Raw genomic sequence first — 18,265 nt, 5'->3', positions numbered from 1 at the left:
TGGTGAGAGAGGAGAGAAACTCTCCTTTTAAACAAAACATTGTCATTCAGCTCCAACTGCATAATCTCCTGTTATCTGTCTGTCTGAAACACAGATATAAGGATCACAGGAATTTTAGAGCTGGAAGAGAAGTTAAAGATAATGGAATGAAACCTTCTCATTTTACAACTAACCAGAGATTATGTGGTTTACCACCTGTATTTGTCTGGTTATTAGCAGAACCAGGGTGAGAATCTATGGTTTATATTCAACTTTGTTCTGTTTTTCTTTGAACAGCTGACGCATGGGAAGCACCTACAAAATGTGCACTGTCTGCTGTGTTTGAGTGCAGATTCTGATATCAAACTACCCAAATTCAAGCCTGAATCTCTTACTTATTAGCCATGTCACCTTGACCAAGTAATCTAAGTGCTCTGTGCCTCAGTCTCCTCATTTGCAAAGTGGAAGGCATAATCATATCTACCTCAAAGAGTAGTTATAAGGATTAAATGAATTCGTGCACTTACAGCCCATAACAGTGCTTGGCACATAAAGAGTGACCAGAGCCCTGGCTGGTATAGCTCAATGGACTGAGTGCTGGCCTGCAAACCCAAAAGTCATGAGTTTGTTTGATTCCTGGTCAGGGCATGTACCTGGGTTGTGGTCCAGGTTGTGCAGGATGTAGCTGATTGATATATCTCTCACACATCAATGTCTCTCTCCCTCTCTCCCTCCCTGCCCCTGTCTCTAAAGAGAAATAAAAACTTTTTAAAAATGTACAGTTCAGTGGTTTTTAGTATAGTCAGTGTTGTGCAACCAAAAAAAAAGAGTCACCAAAAATCGAAGCTCTTGTTACTATTTAGCACACACTCTGCTACCTGCTGATATAACAGCGATTCAAAGAGGTTGGGATTTTACACACAGTTGTTTTTCTATGGTCTGGAGTTCAAGAAACCAAACCAAACTAAAACCACAGTTGAGCTAATGTTTACAATTTTGGATATTTCACATAGAGATATAAATTTCCATTTCCTCTTGAAAATTGTAATGTCTAACATCTAGGCCAGAATTCTTATGTAGTAACAATGGGGTGGAGCGCCAAGCCCCTGCCCCATTTAGTCCACAATACTCACATAATGTATGTGCATATACGCATACCCTTCCAGTTTCCATCTTTTAACTTTACCTGCCTGACTACCACATGCCTTTGAAATTGCATCCACTGAACGACACACCATACAACGTGATAGAAACAAGTACAAAGTATAGAGTAGCCTGAAAGAACCTGAGTGTGTACTGAATGGTGGAGGCGCTGCTGCTGGTATGTGTTGTCAAGAAAGTGGCTTTAAAAAACAAAAGGAGTGGAAGAGGGATACAGAGAGAATAGGATGTACAGAGAGATTGAAATGGGAAATAGTTTGGGTATTTAGCAACTGAGAGGTTCAGTTTTGAAGAATATAGTAAGAAGAGAAGTAGGCTGACAGTAGATAATAAAAGCCCCTTACTTTGGATTTTATCCTGCAGGAGATGGATAGCCCTTGAAATGTTTTCTGTCACTAAATTCTAAATCTAACTTCAATGCAGTTATATCTGCATGTCCTTACCATCTTCCATAAAATGTCTTTGGACCTCGTGTTTGAAAATAAAATGCTATAAAATCCACAATATTCTATCAAATGTCTTTCAATGGCAAAATGGCACTTTAAGAAGAGCCTCTGCCTTTATAATGGATAAAGTACAGTTTTAGACTTGTCTGCAAATCATTTCCTCGTTTGTAAAATGGAGATAATAATAACACCTACCCCAGAGCTATTAAGTTGAGAATAAAATTCAGTATAACCCATGTAAAGAGCTTACCAGGACACCTGATACACAGTAAATGTGGTCCACTGATTTTGGTTATTATGATTGTGATTTTTATTGAATCTACCTTGTGCGTCATCCCTCTCATTGAGGAAATATATCATTTCATTAAGTCAAATAAGTATTTTTCATAGAAAACTGAAGTTAAATAAAGACTAGTGACATCTTTCAGCCATATTTGGTATAAGTGAAAAAAATATTATTTGAAATGCCAAGATAAAACTTCCTTCTGCTCTGGCTGGTGCATCTCAGTGGATTGAGTGATGGCCTGCAAACTGAAGTGTTGCTGGTTGGATTCCCAGTCAGGGCACATGCCTGGATTGTGGGCCAGGTATCCAGTAGGATGTACAAGAGAAGCAACCACACATTGATGTTTTTCTCCCTTCCCATCTCTCTAAACATAAATAAATAAATAAATAAAATCTTTAAAAAATTCCTTCTATATTTTTGATTGCAGAAGCTTCAAGAGCAGTGTACAATTGTTTTGTTTTGTTTTTGTGTGCAACATAGAGTGCAAGTTATAGCCTGCAGTTACTAACTCAACATAGTTTATTAATGGTAATAAAGGTGCTTAGGTAGTAGAGACGTTCTCCAGTTCTCCTAGGCTCAAAGATGAGGAAAACACCTTTTCACATCTGACAGTAACAGATAGCTAGAGAGCACGGACAATTACTTGGCGGGAAAAGAATAAACACAGACTAAATTCGCACAATCTGTTTCTATTTAGTTCATAAACTGCGATCGAGTCAGTCAGCTTTCGTGCCTTGTGGGACTTGAAGTCCAGACGGAAGAAGTGATCAAGGCTATTGAAGCTTGCCAGCCAGCAGCCCAAGCAAGTCTGAGCTGTAAGGACTACAACTCCCGAAAGACATCGTAAGGCCGCGCCGTAATTACAGGCAACCAACCGTACCTGAGCAGGGCAAGCCCCGCCCCCCGGCTCGGGTACCGCCTCTACCAATGGCAGAGCTCCCAGCGCAGAACCTCTGTGTTAGGTTGTGAGGCTCCGGCTGGAGCCGGGGAGGAGCTGAGGGGTGCAGAAAGGGCTCGGCCGCTGGGAGGGTCGGCGCGTTAGGTGCGCCCTACATTTTAGCGGCAGTGGCCGGGCTGGGCGCCGGGAGTGGGAAGCGACGGCGCGGCTGGAAAATGCCAGTGCATTCCCGTGGGGATAAGAAGGAGACGAACCATCATGATGAGATGGAGGTGGACTACGCCGAAAATGAGGGGAGCAGCTCTGAGGACGAGGACACGGAGAGCTCGTCGGTCTCCGAGGATGGGGATAGCTCAGGTGTGCAACCCTGCGGGACTGGAACCGAGTCCTCGTGCCAGGCTAGCGACAGGCCGCTCTCCGCACGCCGGGCAGCTGCGTCCAGCTTGGAGAGCAGGGTGGGGAGAGGGGAAAGGGGCGGAGACTGGCTGCGGGCCCTCGGCCACACCGGGACCGTAGCGGGGCTCAGTCTGGCTCCAGGCGGGTCCCTGTTGGCCTGGCCGGGTGGGGCTGGATGCGTGCCTAGGCTTGCCTAGCCCGGGACGCAGGGCAGTGCTGCTGGCCGTCGGACCCGCCCTTGCAACCTCGGGATAGTACCCCAGGCTATCCACGGAAGTGGGGAATGTCCCGCAGCTCGTCTGGGAGACTCTGGAAGCTTCTCTTCCCAAACCAAAGACCTCTTTCCTTATTTTACACTTTGCAACTCTTGTCAACATAAGGTGGATTGTCGGGGCTGAGCTTAGATTTGTACCAGACCTTGGCAGGCTTAGAATTTATTAACCTCAGCGCCCATGTCAACTTGTCAGTGCACATCAATCAGTGCTTTTGCAGCGGAGCTGACTTAGGAGCTGTCCTGTTTACAGCATCTCTCTGAAGTTTTTAAGACTGAGAAGGGCCCAACATCAAGGGTCATCTGGGAATCTTCTTTTGCGAATAGATTGGCTGATTTTTGGCAGCTTTGAGATTCTCCACGTCTTTTTTCCCCTGCATTCTTTTCTAATTTCAGGCTATTTCAAGTGATGTTTTGTTTTCATTTTTAGTGGGGGCCGTGGGATTATGGAGGAGGCAGATTAACACTACAAATCAATTTTGCAAACTTTTTAGGGATCGTTATTAAAAATAAAAAGAAGTGGAATTTGTGATTACCTGGATTCTTTTCCTTCTCGGCATATTCTTTTTGGGGGGCTGATTTTGGCCATGTAAAGCAAGGATTGATGAAAAGTCGATGACAGTGTGTTATCACTCTGACATTCCTTTTAGGTTTCCCTTTCAAAGAAAATCTCTATGGAAGTATGTAATTTCAATCAATGTATTACCCATCCACAAATAAATATTTATGAGTATTTCCTTGTGCAGCATTGGGCACAACTCAGTGTGAAGTGTAAATAGATAGTTAGGATATGATCTCAGTTAAAAAGCTGTCATAAGTCACCACTTGATTAATTGCCAAATGATGCTTATAAACAATGCTGTAGGAATTCAGAGACACAGGACATCTTTTCAAAATAAGCTGGTCAGTAAAGGCTAGTTGAAGAAGGTGGGATCGCCTTAATTATCTTGAAAAATGGGTAGAATTTGGATTGGGGTGGTAATGGTCAGGTGTTTCTATAGGGGGAGATTGTAAGAAAGAGTGCAGAGGCCAGAGGCTTATTCAAAAGGCCAAGGCTTATTCAAAAGAGCGAGAAAACCAGTTTGGTTGGGAGAAGAATTTGAGCTAGAAAATGAAAAAAGTCTAGATGTAAAAGACTTTTCTTTCAAAGTACAAAATAGGATTGATGAATGCAAAGAAACTGATAGGATGAACAAAAGAGTGAAAGATTTGGGATAAAAATAGAAAATAAGAGCATTTCAGACATGCTGCTTTTGAGGCACTGGTGGTATAATTTGTTAAGTGTGCCCAACAGACAGGTGAAAATGTGGCATGGAACCTGCCTGAGATGGGAAGCGTAATTTGGACATCATCTGGCAAGCCATGAAAGTAGGTGAAATTTCAAAAGTGAGGAATACAGAGAAAGAACATCTAGTCTGTATGTGAATACATTTCCTAGGTCTGTAAAATATTTTATTTTCAAGCGTTCTTTGTATTTTCTGATGGGAGTTAGGATCTCTCAAAGTGACGTCTATTGGTTAAAATTCTTCCTCTCTAATTTTTATTTTAACTGTTGTGACTTTTTGCTGGGTTTTATTCTATCCCAGAAAATAATAGAAAACTTAATTCATCAAGAATGTAATAATAATTTGAACTGTAAGTCAAACTTTTAAGTGCAAAGAAGTTGTAAAAATAAAATGTGCAGTTTTACTACATGTAAAAGCATCTCTTTTCTGTCATTAGTCTTATATGTTCAACTTCCATAGTTTTGTTCTTAAACCTTGGTACTCAGCAGGTCTGAAGGCACAGAAAAAATTCTATCCAGAAACACTGGGGAGTGAGTCATATTGAGGGATCAAGTTTTAAATAGCTGCACAATATGCTATTAAAAGCCAGACATAATTTAAATGTTTTAGAAAAGTTAAAAAGAGAATTATATACTTCCTTGCTATATGAAAATAATGGAATGTAATTTAACTCTTTCTCATAGTTTGATCTTTATCTGATGAATGTCAAGATGCAGATAATTCTCTACAGACTGATGGTTGCCAGAGCGGGGGTGTTGGAGGACTGAGTAAAAAAGGTGAAGGAATTAAGAAGTAAATATTGGCAGTTAAAAAATAGTCATGGGGATGTAAAATACAGCATAGGGAATATAGGCAATAATATTGTAATAACCATATATGGTGCTGGGTAGGTACTCGAAATATTGGGAGAACATTGTGTAAAGGATATGATTGTCTAAACACTATGTTGGACACCTGAAACTAATGTAAAAAACACTGAATGTTAAAAAATGATCTAGATTAACTTTACACTTTAGTTATTTTGATGTGTTGCATATATGTGATGTAGGAATAGAAGATACGGAATATAGGACAGACCTGGTAATTAACAGTTGCTTTCTTTAAAAAGTTTGCTTGTTTTTCTCATTTTCCTCCTCCTCACTGACTGACAGTAATTTGTGGAGGGGGAACAATGGGAATAAAAGAATAGGAGATGGGGATATCCTCTGGTTAACAGTGAGATCAGCCACGTGAGCAGTTCTGAAAGATTCCAAAAGTGTTTTTGAGCAATATTAACCTTTAAGGAACATAATCATTCTGGTGCTTAAGTTCTGGTTGAGTTGGTGGAAAACTAACCAAAAGTGGGTTAATTGCTTTATAGTCAGAGCTTAATGTCCTCTTTAAAGTAATTTTAAAACGAATAAAAAAAGAAGATGTAGAGACTGCTGTAGAGAGTTTTAACTCTTATCTGTATTTTAGGTTAGAACCTATACTGAAAATTATTTTGTGTTTTTTTCAAGATTTTATTTATTTCTCTTTTTTGTTTTTATTTTTTAAAAACTTTTAAATATATATTATTGATTATACCATTACAGTTCTATTCCCCCGCTTCATTCCCCTCCACCCTGCACATCCCCTCCCCCACCATTCCCCCCCCTTTAGTTTATGACCACGTGTCTCAAGTTCTTTAGATTCTATATTTCCCCTACTATTCTTGCCCTCCCCCCTATCTATTTTCTACCTACTGTCTATGCTATTTTCTGTACCTTCTCCCCTGCTCTCCTCCTCCCACTCCCCGGTTGCTAATCCTCCCCGTGTTCTTCATTTCTATTGTTCCGATCCTGATCTAGCTGTCCTCTTGGTTTGCTTTTGTTTTAGGTGTGCTTGTTAATAATTGTGAGTTTCCTGTCCTTTCACTGTTCATATTTTTCATCTTCTTTTTCTTATATAAGTCCCTTTAGCATTTCATATAATAAGGGCTTGGTGATGATGAACTCCTTGAATTTGATCTTATCTGAGAAGCACTTTATCTGTCCTTCCATTCTAAATGAAAGCTTTGCTGGATAAAGCAATCTTGGCTGTAGGTCTTTGGATTTCATGACTTGGAATACTTCTTTCTAGCCCCTTCTTGCCTGTAAGGTCTCTTTTGAGAAATCTGCTGACAGTCTGATGGGAACTCCTTTGTAGGTGACTGTCCGCTTATCTCTTGCTGCTTCTAGGATTCTCTCCTTCATTTTCATCTTGGCTAATGTAATTATGATGTGCCATGGTGTGTTCCTTCTTGGGTCCAACTTCTTTGGCACTCTCTGAGCTTCCTGGATTTCCAGGAAGTCTATTTCCTTTGCCAGACTGGGGAAGTTCTCCTTTATTATTTGTTCAAATAAGTTTTCCACTCGTGGCTGTTTCTTTCCCCCTTCTGGTACCCCTATAATTCAGATGTTGGAACATTTAAAGATGTCCTGGAAGTTCCTAAGCCTCTCCTAATTTTTTTTTGAATTCTTGTTTCTTCATTCTTTTCTGTTTTGTCATTTTTTTCTTCCTTCTGGTCCACTCCATTGATTTGAGTCTCCATTTCCTTTTCATCACTATTGGTTTCCTGTGCATCTCCCTTCATTTCAATTAGTTTAGCCTTCATATGTTCCTCTAATTTGTGACTATAATCAACCAGTTCTGTGAGTATCCTGATCACCACTGTTTTGAATTGTGCATCTGAGAGGCTCGCTATTTCTTGGTTGCTTAGAGTTATCAGCTCTGGGGCTTTGAGTTCTTCTTGAGCCATATTTTGGACTGTTTGTGCCTGTTACGTATGAGGAGCGGAGCTCTGGGTGTTCACCTGGGCAGGGCAACTCAGTCGCTGGTTTGTGACGCTGTATTTGGGGGCGGGGTCAAAGGAAAGCAATGGCGCTTCCGTCTGCCTCCTCCCGCTGCCCGGGCTGCGAGTCCGTCCCACTGCACGGGAATGTGCGACTGCGGTCAGCCCGCCACCTTGCGCGCTCACTGGGTTCGCCCACTGGGGCCTGCGCAGTTCGTCTCACTGGTCATTCCTCTGTTGGTTTATCTGCGCGTGAATGTGTGATCAAGGTCAGTCTGTCCCGCTCCCTCACTGGGTCAGTCTTCCCTGGCTGCTACAGTGCCTGGGTTGGGGGATCTTTCCAGCCAGACCGTGCTCCGACCCTGCTCCGCTGCTGGCTCTGCCCCTCTTACCGGTCCGGTGGAACGGTTCATTGTTGTTGGACTTCGGTATAGTTCAATTTTCTATTCTTTGGCTGCGTCTTTGTTTATTAAACCTTTCTTGTATTCAAACTTGGTTGTGGGAGAAGGCACAGTGTTTCCACCTATGCCTCCATCTTGGCGGAAGTCTCGAAAATTATTTTGGATAAATATTATTTTCTCTTAAGTTATAATATAGGTATGGCACATTTAACTTCATATTACAGTTTTTTTCCTTTTGTTTTTCCTATTTGAATTAACATTTGAATTAAATAGTAGATATTTGGAGCATAAAACTAATTTTATTTTTTATATTTCTCTTTTTATTAACAGAAATGGATGATGAAGACTGTGAAAGAAGAAGAATGGAATGTTTAGATGAAATGTCCAATCTTGAAAAACAGTTTACGGATCTCAAGGATCAGTAAGTAGTGACTTTAGGAGATCCTTGTCACGGAATCTCAACCATGTCACGTGTATACTAAGAAATATTCACTCCGAACTGTTTTCTTCTTTGTATGTTGTGTGACTGATTGATCTGAAAGAGGCTTCCACTCTTGTTCACCTGTTTCAGACCTTATTAACTCCACCGAAGGTTTTGAGGCAGTTTGTGGGGGAATATAATAAGATTTCCATGTGGATGTTCATTAAAATGTTTTCACTGGGTTGTTGCACACTTTGGTCTAGTCTGCTTCATTTTTTCCTTTGCTAAATAGTTGGGTAAGGGTAGTAGCATTTAAAAATCTGAGAATAAGGGAGAATACTTCCCAAAGATGGCTGAGTGTTTTTTGTTTGAATCTTAACATTGGCTATATGTTTTTACTTGTGTTATTTAGTTTGCTTCTTGCAGCAGCTCTGTAAAGTTGGGGGATAGTCTTCGCTGCTTTTACCCGTGAGAAAGTTGATGCTCAGAGAGGCTGATTTGGCCATAGTTCATCAGACAGTGATAAATTAAGCCAGGCTTTCTGCCTTCTAGTGATATGATAGTCTTTCCACTAAGACACATAACTTTGGAGGACATGTGGGGGAGTAGAAAGAACACAGGCTCCATATCTAGGCTTTCTCAACAGATTAAAGCAGTACAATAATAGCTTCTTTATTATTGAAAGAGCAGTGTATTAAATTCTTAGCTACTTGCTTGGCATGCAGTGGCTGCTTATTAGATACTTCCCTCCACACTCCCTTTCCCCCTTTATGATGCCAGAGCTCTTTCGTAAAGTTGGTAAGACGAGAATAGGCTCCAGGGATTCGAGAGAACAAAATAGATGCTGATACATATATTTTTAAAAATATTAAAGGTTTTCTTATTTTCCTCCTCCTCACAGACCGACAGTAATTTGGGGAGAGGGAAAAATGGGAGTAAAAGAATAGATGAAGACATCCCATGGTTAACAGTGAGATCAGTCATGTGCTTATCTTTGGAATTTGCTGGCATGGCCCTGGGGCATAGCTCTGTGTTAGGAATTATAAATGAGAGAACCTTTTGAGAGTATAGATATCTTCCATGAGTGAAGTCTCTTCAGTGTGTAATTTCTTCATAATTTTGCTACTTTTTTTCCCCCGACCACTTACCTAGAGAAGCCCAAAGGAGAGATGAAAACTCATTTCCTATCTGCAGTTGCCAGACTAAAATGGGACAGATTTGTGTGCTTTATGAAACCTGTTGTTTATGCCATTTCTGCTGTTGACTTTCATCGGTAGTAGAGATGAATGTAGCGAGAATGCCCATGCTGGTGTAACATGTTAATATAAACAGTTCAAATCCATTCAAAGTTTAAAATTTTGGCTTTAAAAAACATAGTATCATTTTCTTATTTTAAACGTTTACATTATTAATTTTAAATTAAAATGAGTTTAGATCCCCAAAGAATCCATTATTTGGGAAACATGAAGAGTTCATCCAGATCATTGTGGAAAAGAGGAAGCAAATTTGTATTTTTCTATTTAGCATTAAGTAATTCACAAATAAGTAATTCTCAGACACTTAATTAAGATATCCTTATTAAGCTTTTAAAGTTTATTTAATGGTTATCCAAGAAATGAAAGTTACTGTAAAGCTCTAGTATAATACATTACATAGGAAAATTTTGCAGCTACTCAGGCATTAAGCCTGATCTTTTTCATCTTGGGGCTGGCAGTGGCCTTGATTTTTGCTTTCTCGTGACTCACCATGACCACCAGCCAGCTACTCTTGCCAGTTTTGTTCAGCTCTGAAAGTATTAAAAGTAGACCCATTACCATTATTTAATAGGATTCTTTCTCAAGGAATTGGTATCCAGAAATATGTTACAGGAAAAAATTAATCTTTGCACCTGGTTTATATTTATCTTATTTTTTTTGTTTTGTCCTAGTTGCCTTGTTTGTTATTTTTATGCTGTGTATTTCTGCAAGCTGCCTCAAATCCTCTTTAGAAGAGGTGGAAAATAAACTGATATGATAATAATAATAGTAATAATGTAATGCAATTATCCTGCTTCTCCTGTTCTGTCACCACAGGGCACAATAGCACTCCTTTCATAAGGCGAAAAATTCACCATTTGCAGTTTGTTCAGAGGTGGAAAGCGAGTTCTTCCACCTCCTTAAAAGAATAGAGGAACTCATACCACCCAAGTTGCCATTCATTTCGATGTTCAGTGTCCAACAAACATTAAGTATCTACTCTGACTAGTACTGTTGCTGAGGGACTCATGATTCTTGACTTTGATGAGTTTATATTTGAATTTCAATACCGTAGAAATTACACAGGTTTTGAGAAATCTATTCTTTTACGAGTAGTTAGTTGAAGATTGTTAATTCACATACCATCTTCATTCAAGATTCTGTTCACCTATTTAGGATGACTTACCAGTGTTTTATGTAAGTTTGGTGTTTGTAGGTATATTCATCCTTTGTATCACATTTTATCATTTTGCTTAAAATTGTACAGTAAGTCCTTACTCAGTGTCATCAATAAGTTCTTTGACTTTAAGCAAAATGACATATAACAAAACCAGTTTTATCATGGGCTAATTGATATAAACAAGAGTTAAGTTTCTATGGTACCTCATCAATGATACAACAAAATGACATTGAATGAAACTGTTAATTTGAGGACCTGCTGTATTTATAATTTTAAAAAGTAGAAGTACTGTGTTACACTTTTCTGACTTTACACATTTGTTTATCATTGTATTTTGAGTTTAGAAAAATTTATTCCAGGGAGCTCCAGTGGCGCATTCGGTTCGCACACAGCACTTACAGAGAAATTAAACCCAGACAAGATAATGTATTATTTTGGCAGTTAACTCAGATTATTTTTTCCCTTTTATAACACACAAACTCACTTTATGCCTTCAGAATCATTATATAAACCTCTATGCTAATTATAATGATCAACTATAGAAAATACTGATTATCTTAATTGTATTGCTTTATATTTTCAAAAGGAAAAAGCAGTTTTATATGAAAGCCAAGTACCATATTTTCAAAAGCCTACTGCTAGTTGTACTAACACCTACAAGCTTAATCAGTGGTTTCTTTTGGAAGTTACTGCACGTTGTCCTTGTGACATTATGACATATTCCTCACCTATGAAAAAAATAATAAATGGCAAAAAAAGAATTTACAAAATGATCTTAAATTGTTAAGCTGCTTTGAAATTTTTAGGGTATCTTTGAAATGCTGCAAAATGAGGATTAAAAGCATCTTTCATAAAGAACGACAATGTAAATGTTTTCCTGTTAAAGAGTTCTGTCCTGCACAATTATTGCCAAAAATAAATCTTGAGCTGTCTCACATACTCCATCTTTGATAAGCTAAAGGTGTTGGTATACTAGTTGGCAAGTTAGAATATTGTATGGGGACTCCAATACAGCGACAGGAATCCCTGTCCCGTTTTCGTTCCCCATCCATGGGACAGTTCATTTTGTTACAGTGTCTACAGTTGTGATCCGGATGAACTGGGTTATGCCAGGTCACAAGTTGTGTAGTTTTTCTACTTCTTATAGTATTGTTGGTTTTACCTTCGTCATTCTACTTCCTCTTTATTGTTTTCTTTAAATCAAGTAGGCTAAATATTGTACTATTGACTCCTTTTCAGGAAAGGTGGAGAGAAGCCAGGGAATTATTTCTTTTGACAACTAGTAATATCTTTGAGTTCAAAATGATTTCTTTATTTCTTTTAAACTCAATGCTAACAGACTTTTCTCTTATAATCGGTTTATTGTTATGCAGTTAAACCCAGAAATTTAGGATGCCAAAAAGTAGTTATTTCAGTTGTATTTTATTGTATTGTGAATTAACCGTTAAGGAGTGATATGCCTAAAAAACAGTAGAAAAATACTGATTTTGTGACTAAGTACATAAAGTCAAATAATGTATTGAGTTTTTAACTTAAGAACAGGTAAAAAATACATTTTGGTAGGTTATTAGAATATGATTGTGAGGAAGAGATAATGATTAAAAATGGTAAATTATTACCCTTTGTTGAGCTTTTAAAATTAATATCTTAATTTTTGCTTTGTTAAGACTTTATAAAGAACGATTAAGTCAGGTGGATGCAAAACTACAAGAAGTCATAGCTGGAAAAGCACCAGAATATTTGGAACCACTGGCAACTTTACAAGAAAATATGCAAATTCGTACAAAGGTAGCAGGTAGGAAAGTGAAACATCTTTTTCATATAGTAGAATATGAACTTTTCATAGATTTAAAAGGTGTTTGTCAAGTGAACATTTGTTGTTAATTGGCATTAAAAATATGTTTACACTGACCAGAGTATTTCACTGTCAGTCAGCCCACAGTTCTTTATCCAATACCTCTTGCTTTTCCCTGCTGCTGTGGGGGATCGAAGAGACAAAAAGCCCCAACGTTGCTCACAGTGCTGTTGAGAAAATACTTCCACGGAGTGGGAGGAGGAGAGGGGGGAGAAGGTACAGAGCATAAGTAGCATAGGTGGTGGGTAGAAAATAAACAGGGGGGAGGGCAAGAATAGTATGGGAAATACAGAATCTAAAGAACTTGTGACACATGGACATAAACTAAAGGAGGGGAATGATGAGGGAGGAGTGTGCAGGGTGGAGGGGAATGAAGGGGGGGATAGGACAACTGTAATGGCATAATCAATAAAATATATTTAAAAAAATACTTCCACATGTGAAACAATTAGGAGCCATGATAGTTTCATTAAGAGATGCTGTTACTGTCACAGTTTGATTTCCTATTAGATAAATTAAGGTTCAATTTAAATACTCTTAGTAGTTTTTGCCTGTCAGGGGGATAAGGATTTTTTTATTTATAAAATTAAAAAGCATTTGATTAAGATACAGAGGACAGGGCATTAGCCATCAACCAAATAATTTAATGATAATTTTTAATTTTGATAAGATTGTTTACTCATTTGTGGCTATGCATAAATGAAAATATACTATCCTCTATTTGTATGATTAAAATGTGCTCTTTTGTCTGTCACTGGAATCCAGCCTCAGAATTGCGTCCTGTCACTCACTACAAGGGATATATCCATTGAAAGATCGTTTTTTTATAGTCAAACTGAAAACAGTTTCGATTAATAAAGATGCTGATTATTTTCTTTGTTGGACACAAATTGATCTATGTACTTATTGTACCACAGGCATTGTTGATAATAGTTTCTCCTTGTTACTAAACTCACCTTAATCCAAATTTTATTCTTAAGTGCTTAATATTAAATATTAAGGTAGATGATGTGATAATCATCTTGCTTGCTGTCTTTGCATATTGGTTTAGTGCACCCTTAAAACTAAACATGTCTGTAATTTTCTTTGACATTCTGAAAGAACTAAGTGAGACTTACTGGATGTTTAGGAAATATTACTTGAGTCAGTTATTCAGTTTTCTACTCTGTGGCCTTCCCTTTTGAATGTCTGAAGAATAGTGTGTATGAATGTGTTACTAATGGCATAGTTCCCAGATATCTGTCTCTTGCCTTTACTGTGCAAGAAAGACATTCTAGGGGCAGCTGTGGCATAGAGTTGAGTGTGCACATCTAGAGCACTGTGCCATGTTTGTGATGGCATATTTGCATGGCCATGTCGCCTTAGCACCTCTAAGTTAAACTCTCCTGAGCATCCATCCTACAGGTAAAGCCTGGTCAGGAGCACGCAAACCACACAGATTTTGTTCTATCAGTTTATACATTTAATCCTCTTGGAAGCTTTGGACTCTGCTGTTCACCCTGTCCTTCAGAAGATCGGCTGGGTGTCCCAGTGGGGTGGATGAGCAAGTGGGTTCAGCTCCCACCTACCTCATTGCCACCTTCCAACCTGAACTCTAAAAATAAATAATAGTTTAAAGATTGTGGTTTTTGATGGCTATGGAATTGAGTTGTTTTATATATGATTAATGAAATCAGAGTTTATGGACTCTGTTTCCATTATGAGTCCTCAGAAATTGTTTTTCATAGGAAAAGAGTTTTATTTTCATTTTGCTCCTTCTCTAGCAAACATTTAGGAGTATTTTTTAGAAGAATGGGATAAGAACTAAAATTTGCAGTATAGTTTCTTTTGCGCTCTTAAACTCTTAGTTCTCTAATCTTCTATGATACATGCTTAACTGAACCTTTTTGTTTTTAGAGTTTAAAGATAAAGTTAGAATCACTGGTCCATTTCTTCTTGATTCATCTTACGAAATCCAGTTAGGACAATTCCTGTAGGGAAGTGATAATGAAGCTAGTCGTTGCTGACATAATCAGAATAATTGTGTTTGGTTGCAGGAATCTATAGAGAGCTCTGCTTAGAATCTGTAAAGAACAAATATGAATGTGAAATTCAAGCTTCTCGCCAGCATTGTGAGGTACTATTATTTTGCTTAACTTTTAAGCTAATTTCATTTCTTCAAGCCTTTTCTGAGTGCAGAAATTAAAAAAGTAAAATGAGTTAAAACAAAATTAAATACTTTAGCTTATGACTTGTGTGAATTTTTTTGTTTGTTTTTTTAAATACCGTTGTACTGGAAGCTGTATTGGAAATAAGACACAAAGAGACACACCATAGAAAAGAACTAAGATAATTTTAGAAGGTTTACAGCTGTTACCTGAAAAAGACTTTGTAATGATTATTTCATCTGGCATCACTAAAAGTATTAGTATAATTAGTGTAATATGCCAGTTAAGAGTCAAATATGCATATCCAGTAGTACAGTTATAATGTTGGACTATGTTATCAATTTCTAATTCTCTAACTATTTTCACGTCTTTGGGCATAATTCTCTATCACAAAAATAGATATATATGTCCATACGTTCTATTTATTTTGAGTAACATTTAAAAAGCAGTGCTGCCCTGCCTGGGTTGCTCTGTTGGTTACAGCATCATCCCAATGCTGGGGTTGAGAATTCGGTTGCCAGTCAGGGCACATACAAGAAGCAACCAATGAATGCATAAATGAGTGGAACAGCAAATCGATGTTTCTTTCTCTCTCTCTTCCCTTCTCCTTTTCCCCCTTCCCCCCTCTCTCTAAAAATCAATAAATAAAAAATTAAAATGTAAAATAAGCGTGTTTTTGATGTTTACTGGCTGCTTGAGTTTTCTTTCCTAAGAAGTGCCTGTTCACGTATTTTGCGTGTTCCTGTTCCTTTATTTTGGGTTGCTGGTCATTGCCTCATTGACTGTAGAGGTTCCTCCTGTATTCTGTACAGCAGTGTCTTGCTGGTTATATGTTTTGCAAATATTTTTATCCAGACAATGGGATGTCTTTTCACTCTTTTGAAGACTTGCTGAACAAAAGTCTTTTACATTGTAATGTAGTTGAAGTTACCATCTTGCCTTTATGATATGTACTTTGTCTCCCCCGCTTTGAGGTTAAAAAAATGTGTCTTCCTTTGAAAGTCAAAAATTTGCTTTTTAACATTTACATCAATACACTACCTTTAATTACTTTTTGTGAGTGATATAATATATGGATCTAATTTAATTTTTTTGCACATGGATAGATAATGTCAACACTCTTATATACCCCATTGTTTCCTCATTAATCAGCACGTTCTCTTTTTTTAAAAAAAAATCAAATGTCCACACATGTGATGGTTGGTTTCTAGCTTTTTTCATTTGTTCCGTTGATCTGTTTGTTTATTTTCTCACCAGTATCACAATATCTTTTTACAGCTTTCCATCTAGTAAGTCTCAGTAACTCACTAACCTGGTAATTTTAACCTTGTTCTTTTTCTTCTCACAATTTTTTAAAAATTTATTTTAAGCACTTTTAAAACATCTTTTATTTATTTATCTTTAGAGAGAAGGGAAGAGAGGGAGAAAGTGAGGGAGAGAAACATCACTTGTGTGGTTGCCTCTCAAGCTCTGGGGACCTGCAACCCAGGCATGTGCCCTGACTGGGAATTGAACTGGTGACCCTTTGGTTAGCAGGCCAGTGTTCAGTCTACTGAACCACACCAGCCAGGGCTCACAATTGTTATAGTTTAAAAAAGTTTTGTTGTTTAGTAAGATCTTCTTAAAAATTGCTTATTATTTTCTGCTGCTGTAATTTTGTGTATTGATAATATATCCAACCTTATTTACCTCTCTTTTTAATCCTAATAATTGCATTACAGATACTTAGATTTTTTTCCATGTAGACTGTGTCATTTATGAGTAATGACATAGTTTATTTCTTCTGATCTGACCTTCCTGTTGCTTGTTTTTGTTGTCTTACGGACACTGATAGGACCCCCAGTGCAGCGTGGAATGGAACTAGTGACAGCAGATCATCGTGTGTTCTTGATTTTAAGGGAATGCTTCCAGTAGTTTTTCAATACGTATACTTACTGTTACGTTTTGGTAAATACTCTTTTTATCAAGTTAAGGAAATTCACTCATATTTCTTGTTTTCTAAGGATTCTTACTGTGAATAATTGTTAGATTTTATTAAATGTGCTGTTTGATCTATTATGTTAGTCATGGTGTTTTGCTCTTAATATATTAACGTGGTGGCCTACATATTTTAAAGGTCTGATTTATTTTCTAGAGGTGGGGAAAGGGAGGGAGAAAGAGGGAAAGAATTATTGATGTAGGAGAGATAGGAGAGAAACATTGATTGGTTGCCTCTCACCCTCAACCCAGGCATGTGTCTTTTGGTTTGCAGGCTGGTGCTCAATCCACTGCGCCACACTAGCCAAGGCTATTAATGGATTTTCTAATGCTAAACCATCTTTGGATTCTTGGAATTATTTTTTTTCTTGTGCATTACAGATTCGTTTGCTGTTTTATTTAGAAATTTTATTTCTATGTTTACAAGTGGGATTTAATTTTTAATTCTCACACTGCCTTTAATTTTATTTCAAGATTTGTGACTTAGGAATAGTCTGTGTTTTTCTCTCCTATAAAAGTATATATTTAAGAATGCAGTCATCAATTTTATGAGTGTTTAGTACACCTTGTCATTATATATATAAATATATACTATATATATATAATATGTGTTTTATTCTATAAATAACAAATTACACATAAAAATGAAATACATAATATACAATGTGCATATGTAAAATAACAATATATAAAGTAATATATAAATATACCATTATTAAATAATGTATAATGTATAAAATATAAAATAAAGACAATATAAATAATATATACAATCATATATATTATGTATGTATATATTTAACAGTGTCATAGAAAAATTTAAAGAAAGTACAAAAGAACTTTTTTTGGTGACTACAAGAGTGAGTTCATAACATGATGACTCACCACCCCTGAATGCTGTAACACATACTGCAGATGGATGAGGGGACATTCTCTTACATAACCACACTACAGTCGTCAAAACCAGGAAACGTACACTGACACGATGCTATCATCCAGTCCTCAGGCTCCATGTAAGTTGCAGTAGTCCCAGTAGCACCCTTCATACCAGAGACATTTAGTTGAGAATCAAATACTGTCTTTGTCATTGCTTTTTAGCTGTTATGCCTTTTTTAGTCTCCTTCACTGTGGAGCAATAACTCAGTCTTCCCTTGACTTTTGTAATCTTTCCATTTTCGAAAATTTTAGGCTAGTTACTTTGTAGAACACAACTCAATTTTAAGTTGCTTTGCTATTTCATGAATGGAATTGGAGAACATTATGCCAAGTGAAATAAGCCAGGTGCTGAAAGACAAATACCATATGATCTCACCTATAAGTGGAACCTAATCAACAAAACAAACAAGCGAGCAAAGTACAAGCAGAGACAGTGAAATTAAGAACAAACTGACAGTAACCAAGAGGGGAGATGGGAGGGGAATAATGGGGGAAAGAAGGGAAAGTCTTGTTGAGGAACTTGTGTAAAGGACCCATGGACAAAGCCCAAGGGGGTAGGTTGAGGGTATGAGGTGGTAGTGGGTGGGGCAGGGGAAAGC

At 37.7% G+C, this 18,265-nt stretch overlaps 1 protein-coding gene across 2 annotated transcripts in view; it reads left to right on the top strand.

Annotated features, from left to right (window-relative positions):
* Positions 1-2,780: 2,780 nt before the first annotated feature.
* The window catches only part of BRMS1L (BRMS1 like transcriptional repressor), a 32,763-nt gene continuing 17,278 nt past the window's right edge, over positions 2,781-18,265 (top strand). Inside the window, exons 1-4 of one of the 2 annotated variants that reach the window (XM_037056440.1) lie at positions 2,781-3,127; positions 8,246-8,336; positions 12,419-12,546; positions 14,643-14,722. In XM_037056440.1, the coding sequence (XP_036912335.1) occupies positions 2,986-3,127; positions 8,246-8,336; positions 12,419-12,546; positions 14,643-14,722 (441 nt within the window). In that variant the 5' untranslated portion in view covers positions 2,781-2,985. The remainder of the gene's footprint in view (positions 3,128-8,245; positions 8,337-12,418; positions 12,547-14,642; positions 14,723-18,265) is intronic. The other variant, XM_037056441.1, reaches the window with a different exon arrangement.

The sequence above is a fragment of the Sturnira hondurensis genome, unplaced genomic scaffold (assembly GCF_014824575.4).
Source record: "Sturnira hondurensis isolate 20B ecotype Veracruz unplaced genomic scaffold, ASM1482457v3 Scaffold0008948, whole genome shotgun sequence".
In the NCBI taxonomy this organism is placed as follows: Eukaryota; Metazoa; Chordata; class Mammalia; order Chiroptera; family Phyllostomidae; genus Sturnira; species Sturnira hondurensis.
The sequence above is the reverse complement of the archived record's forward strand: the minus strand, read 5'-3'. Positions and strand labels throughout refer to the sequence as shown.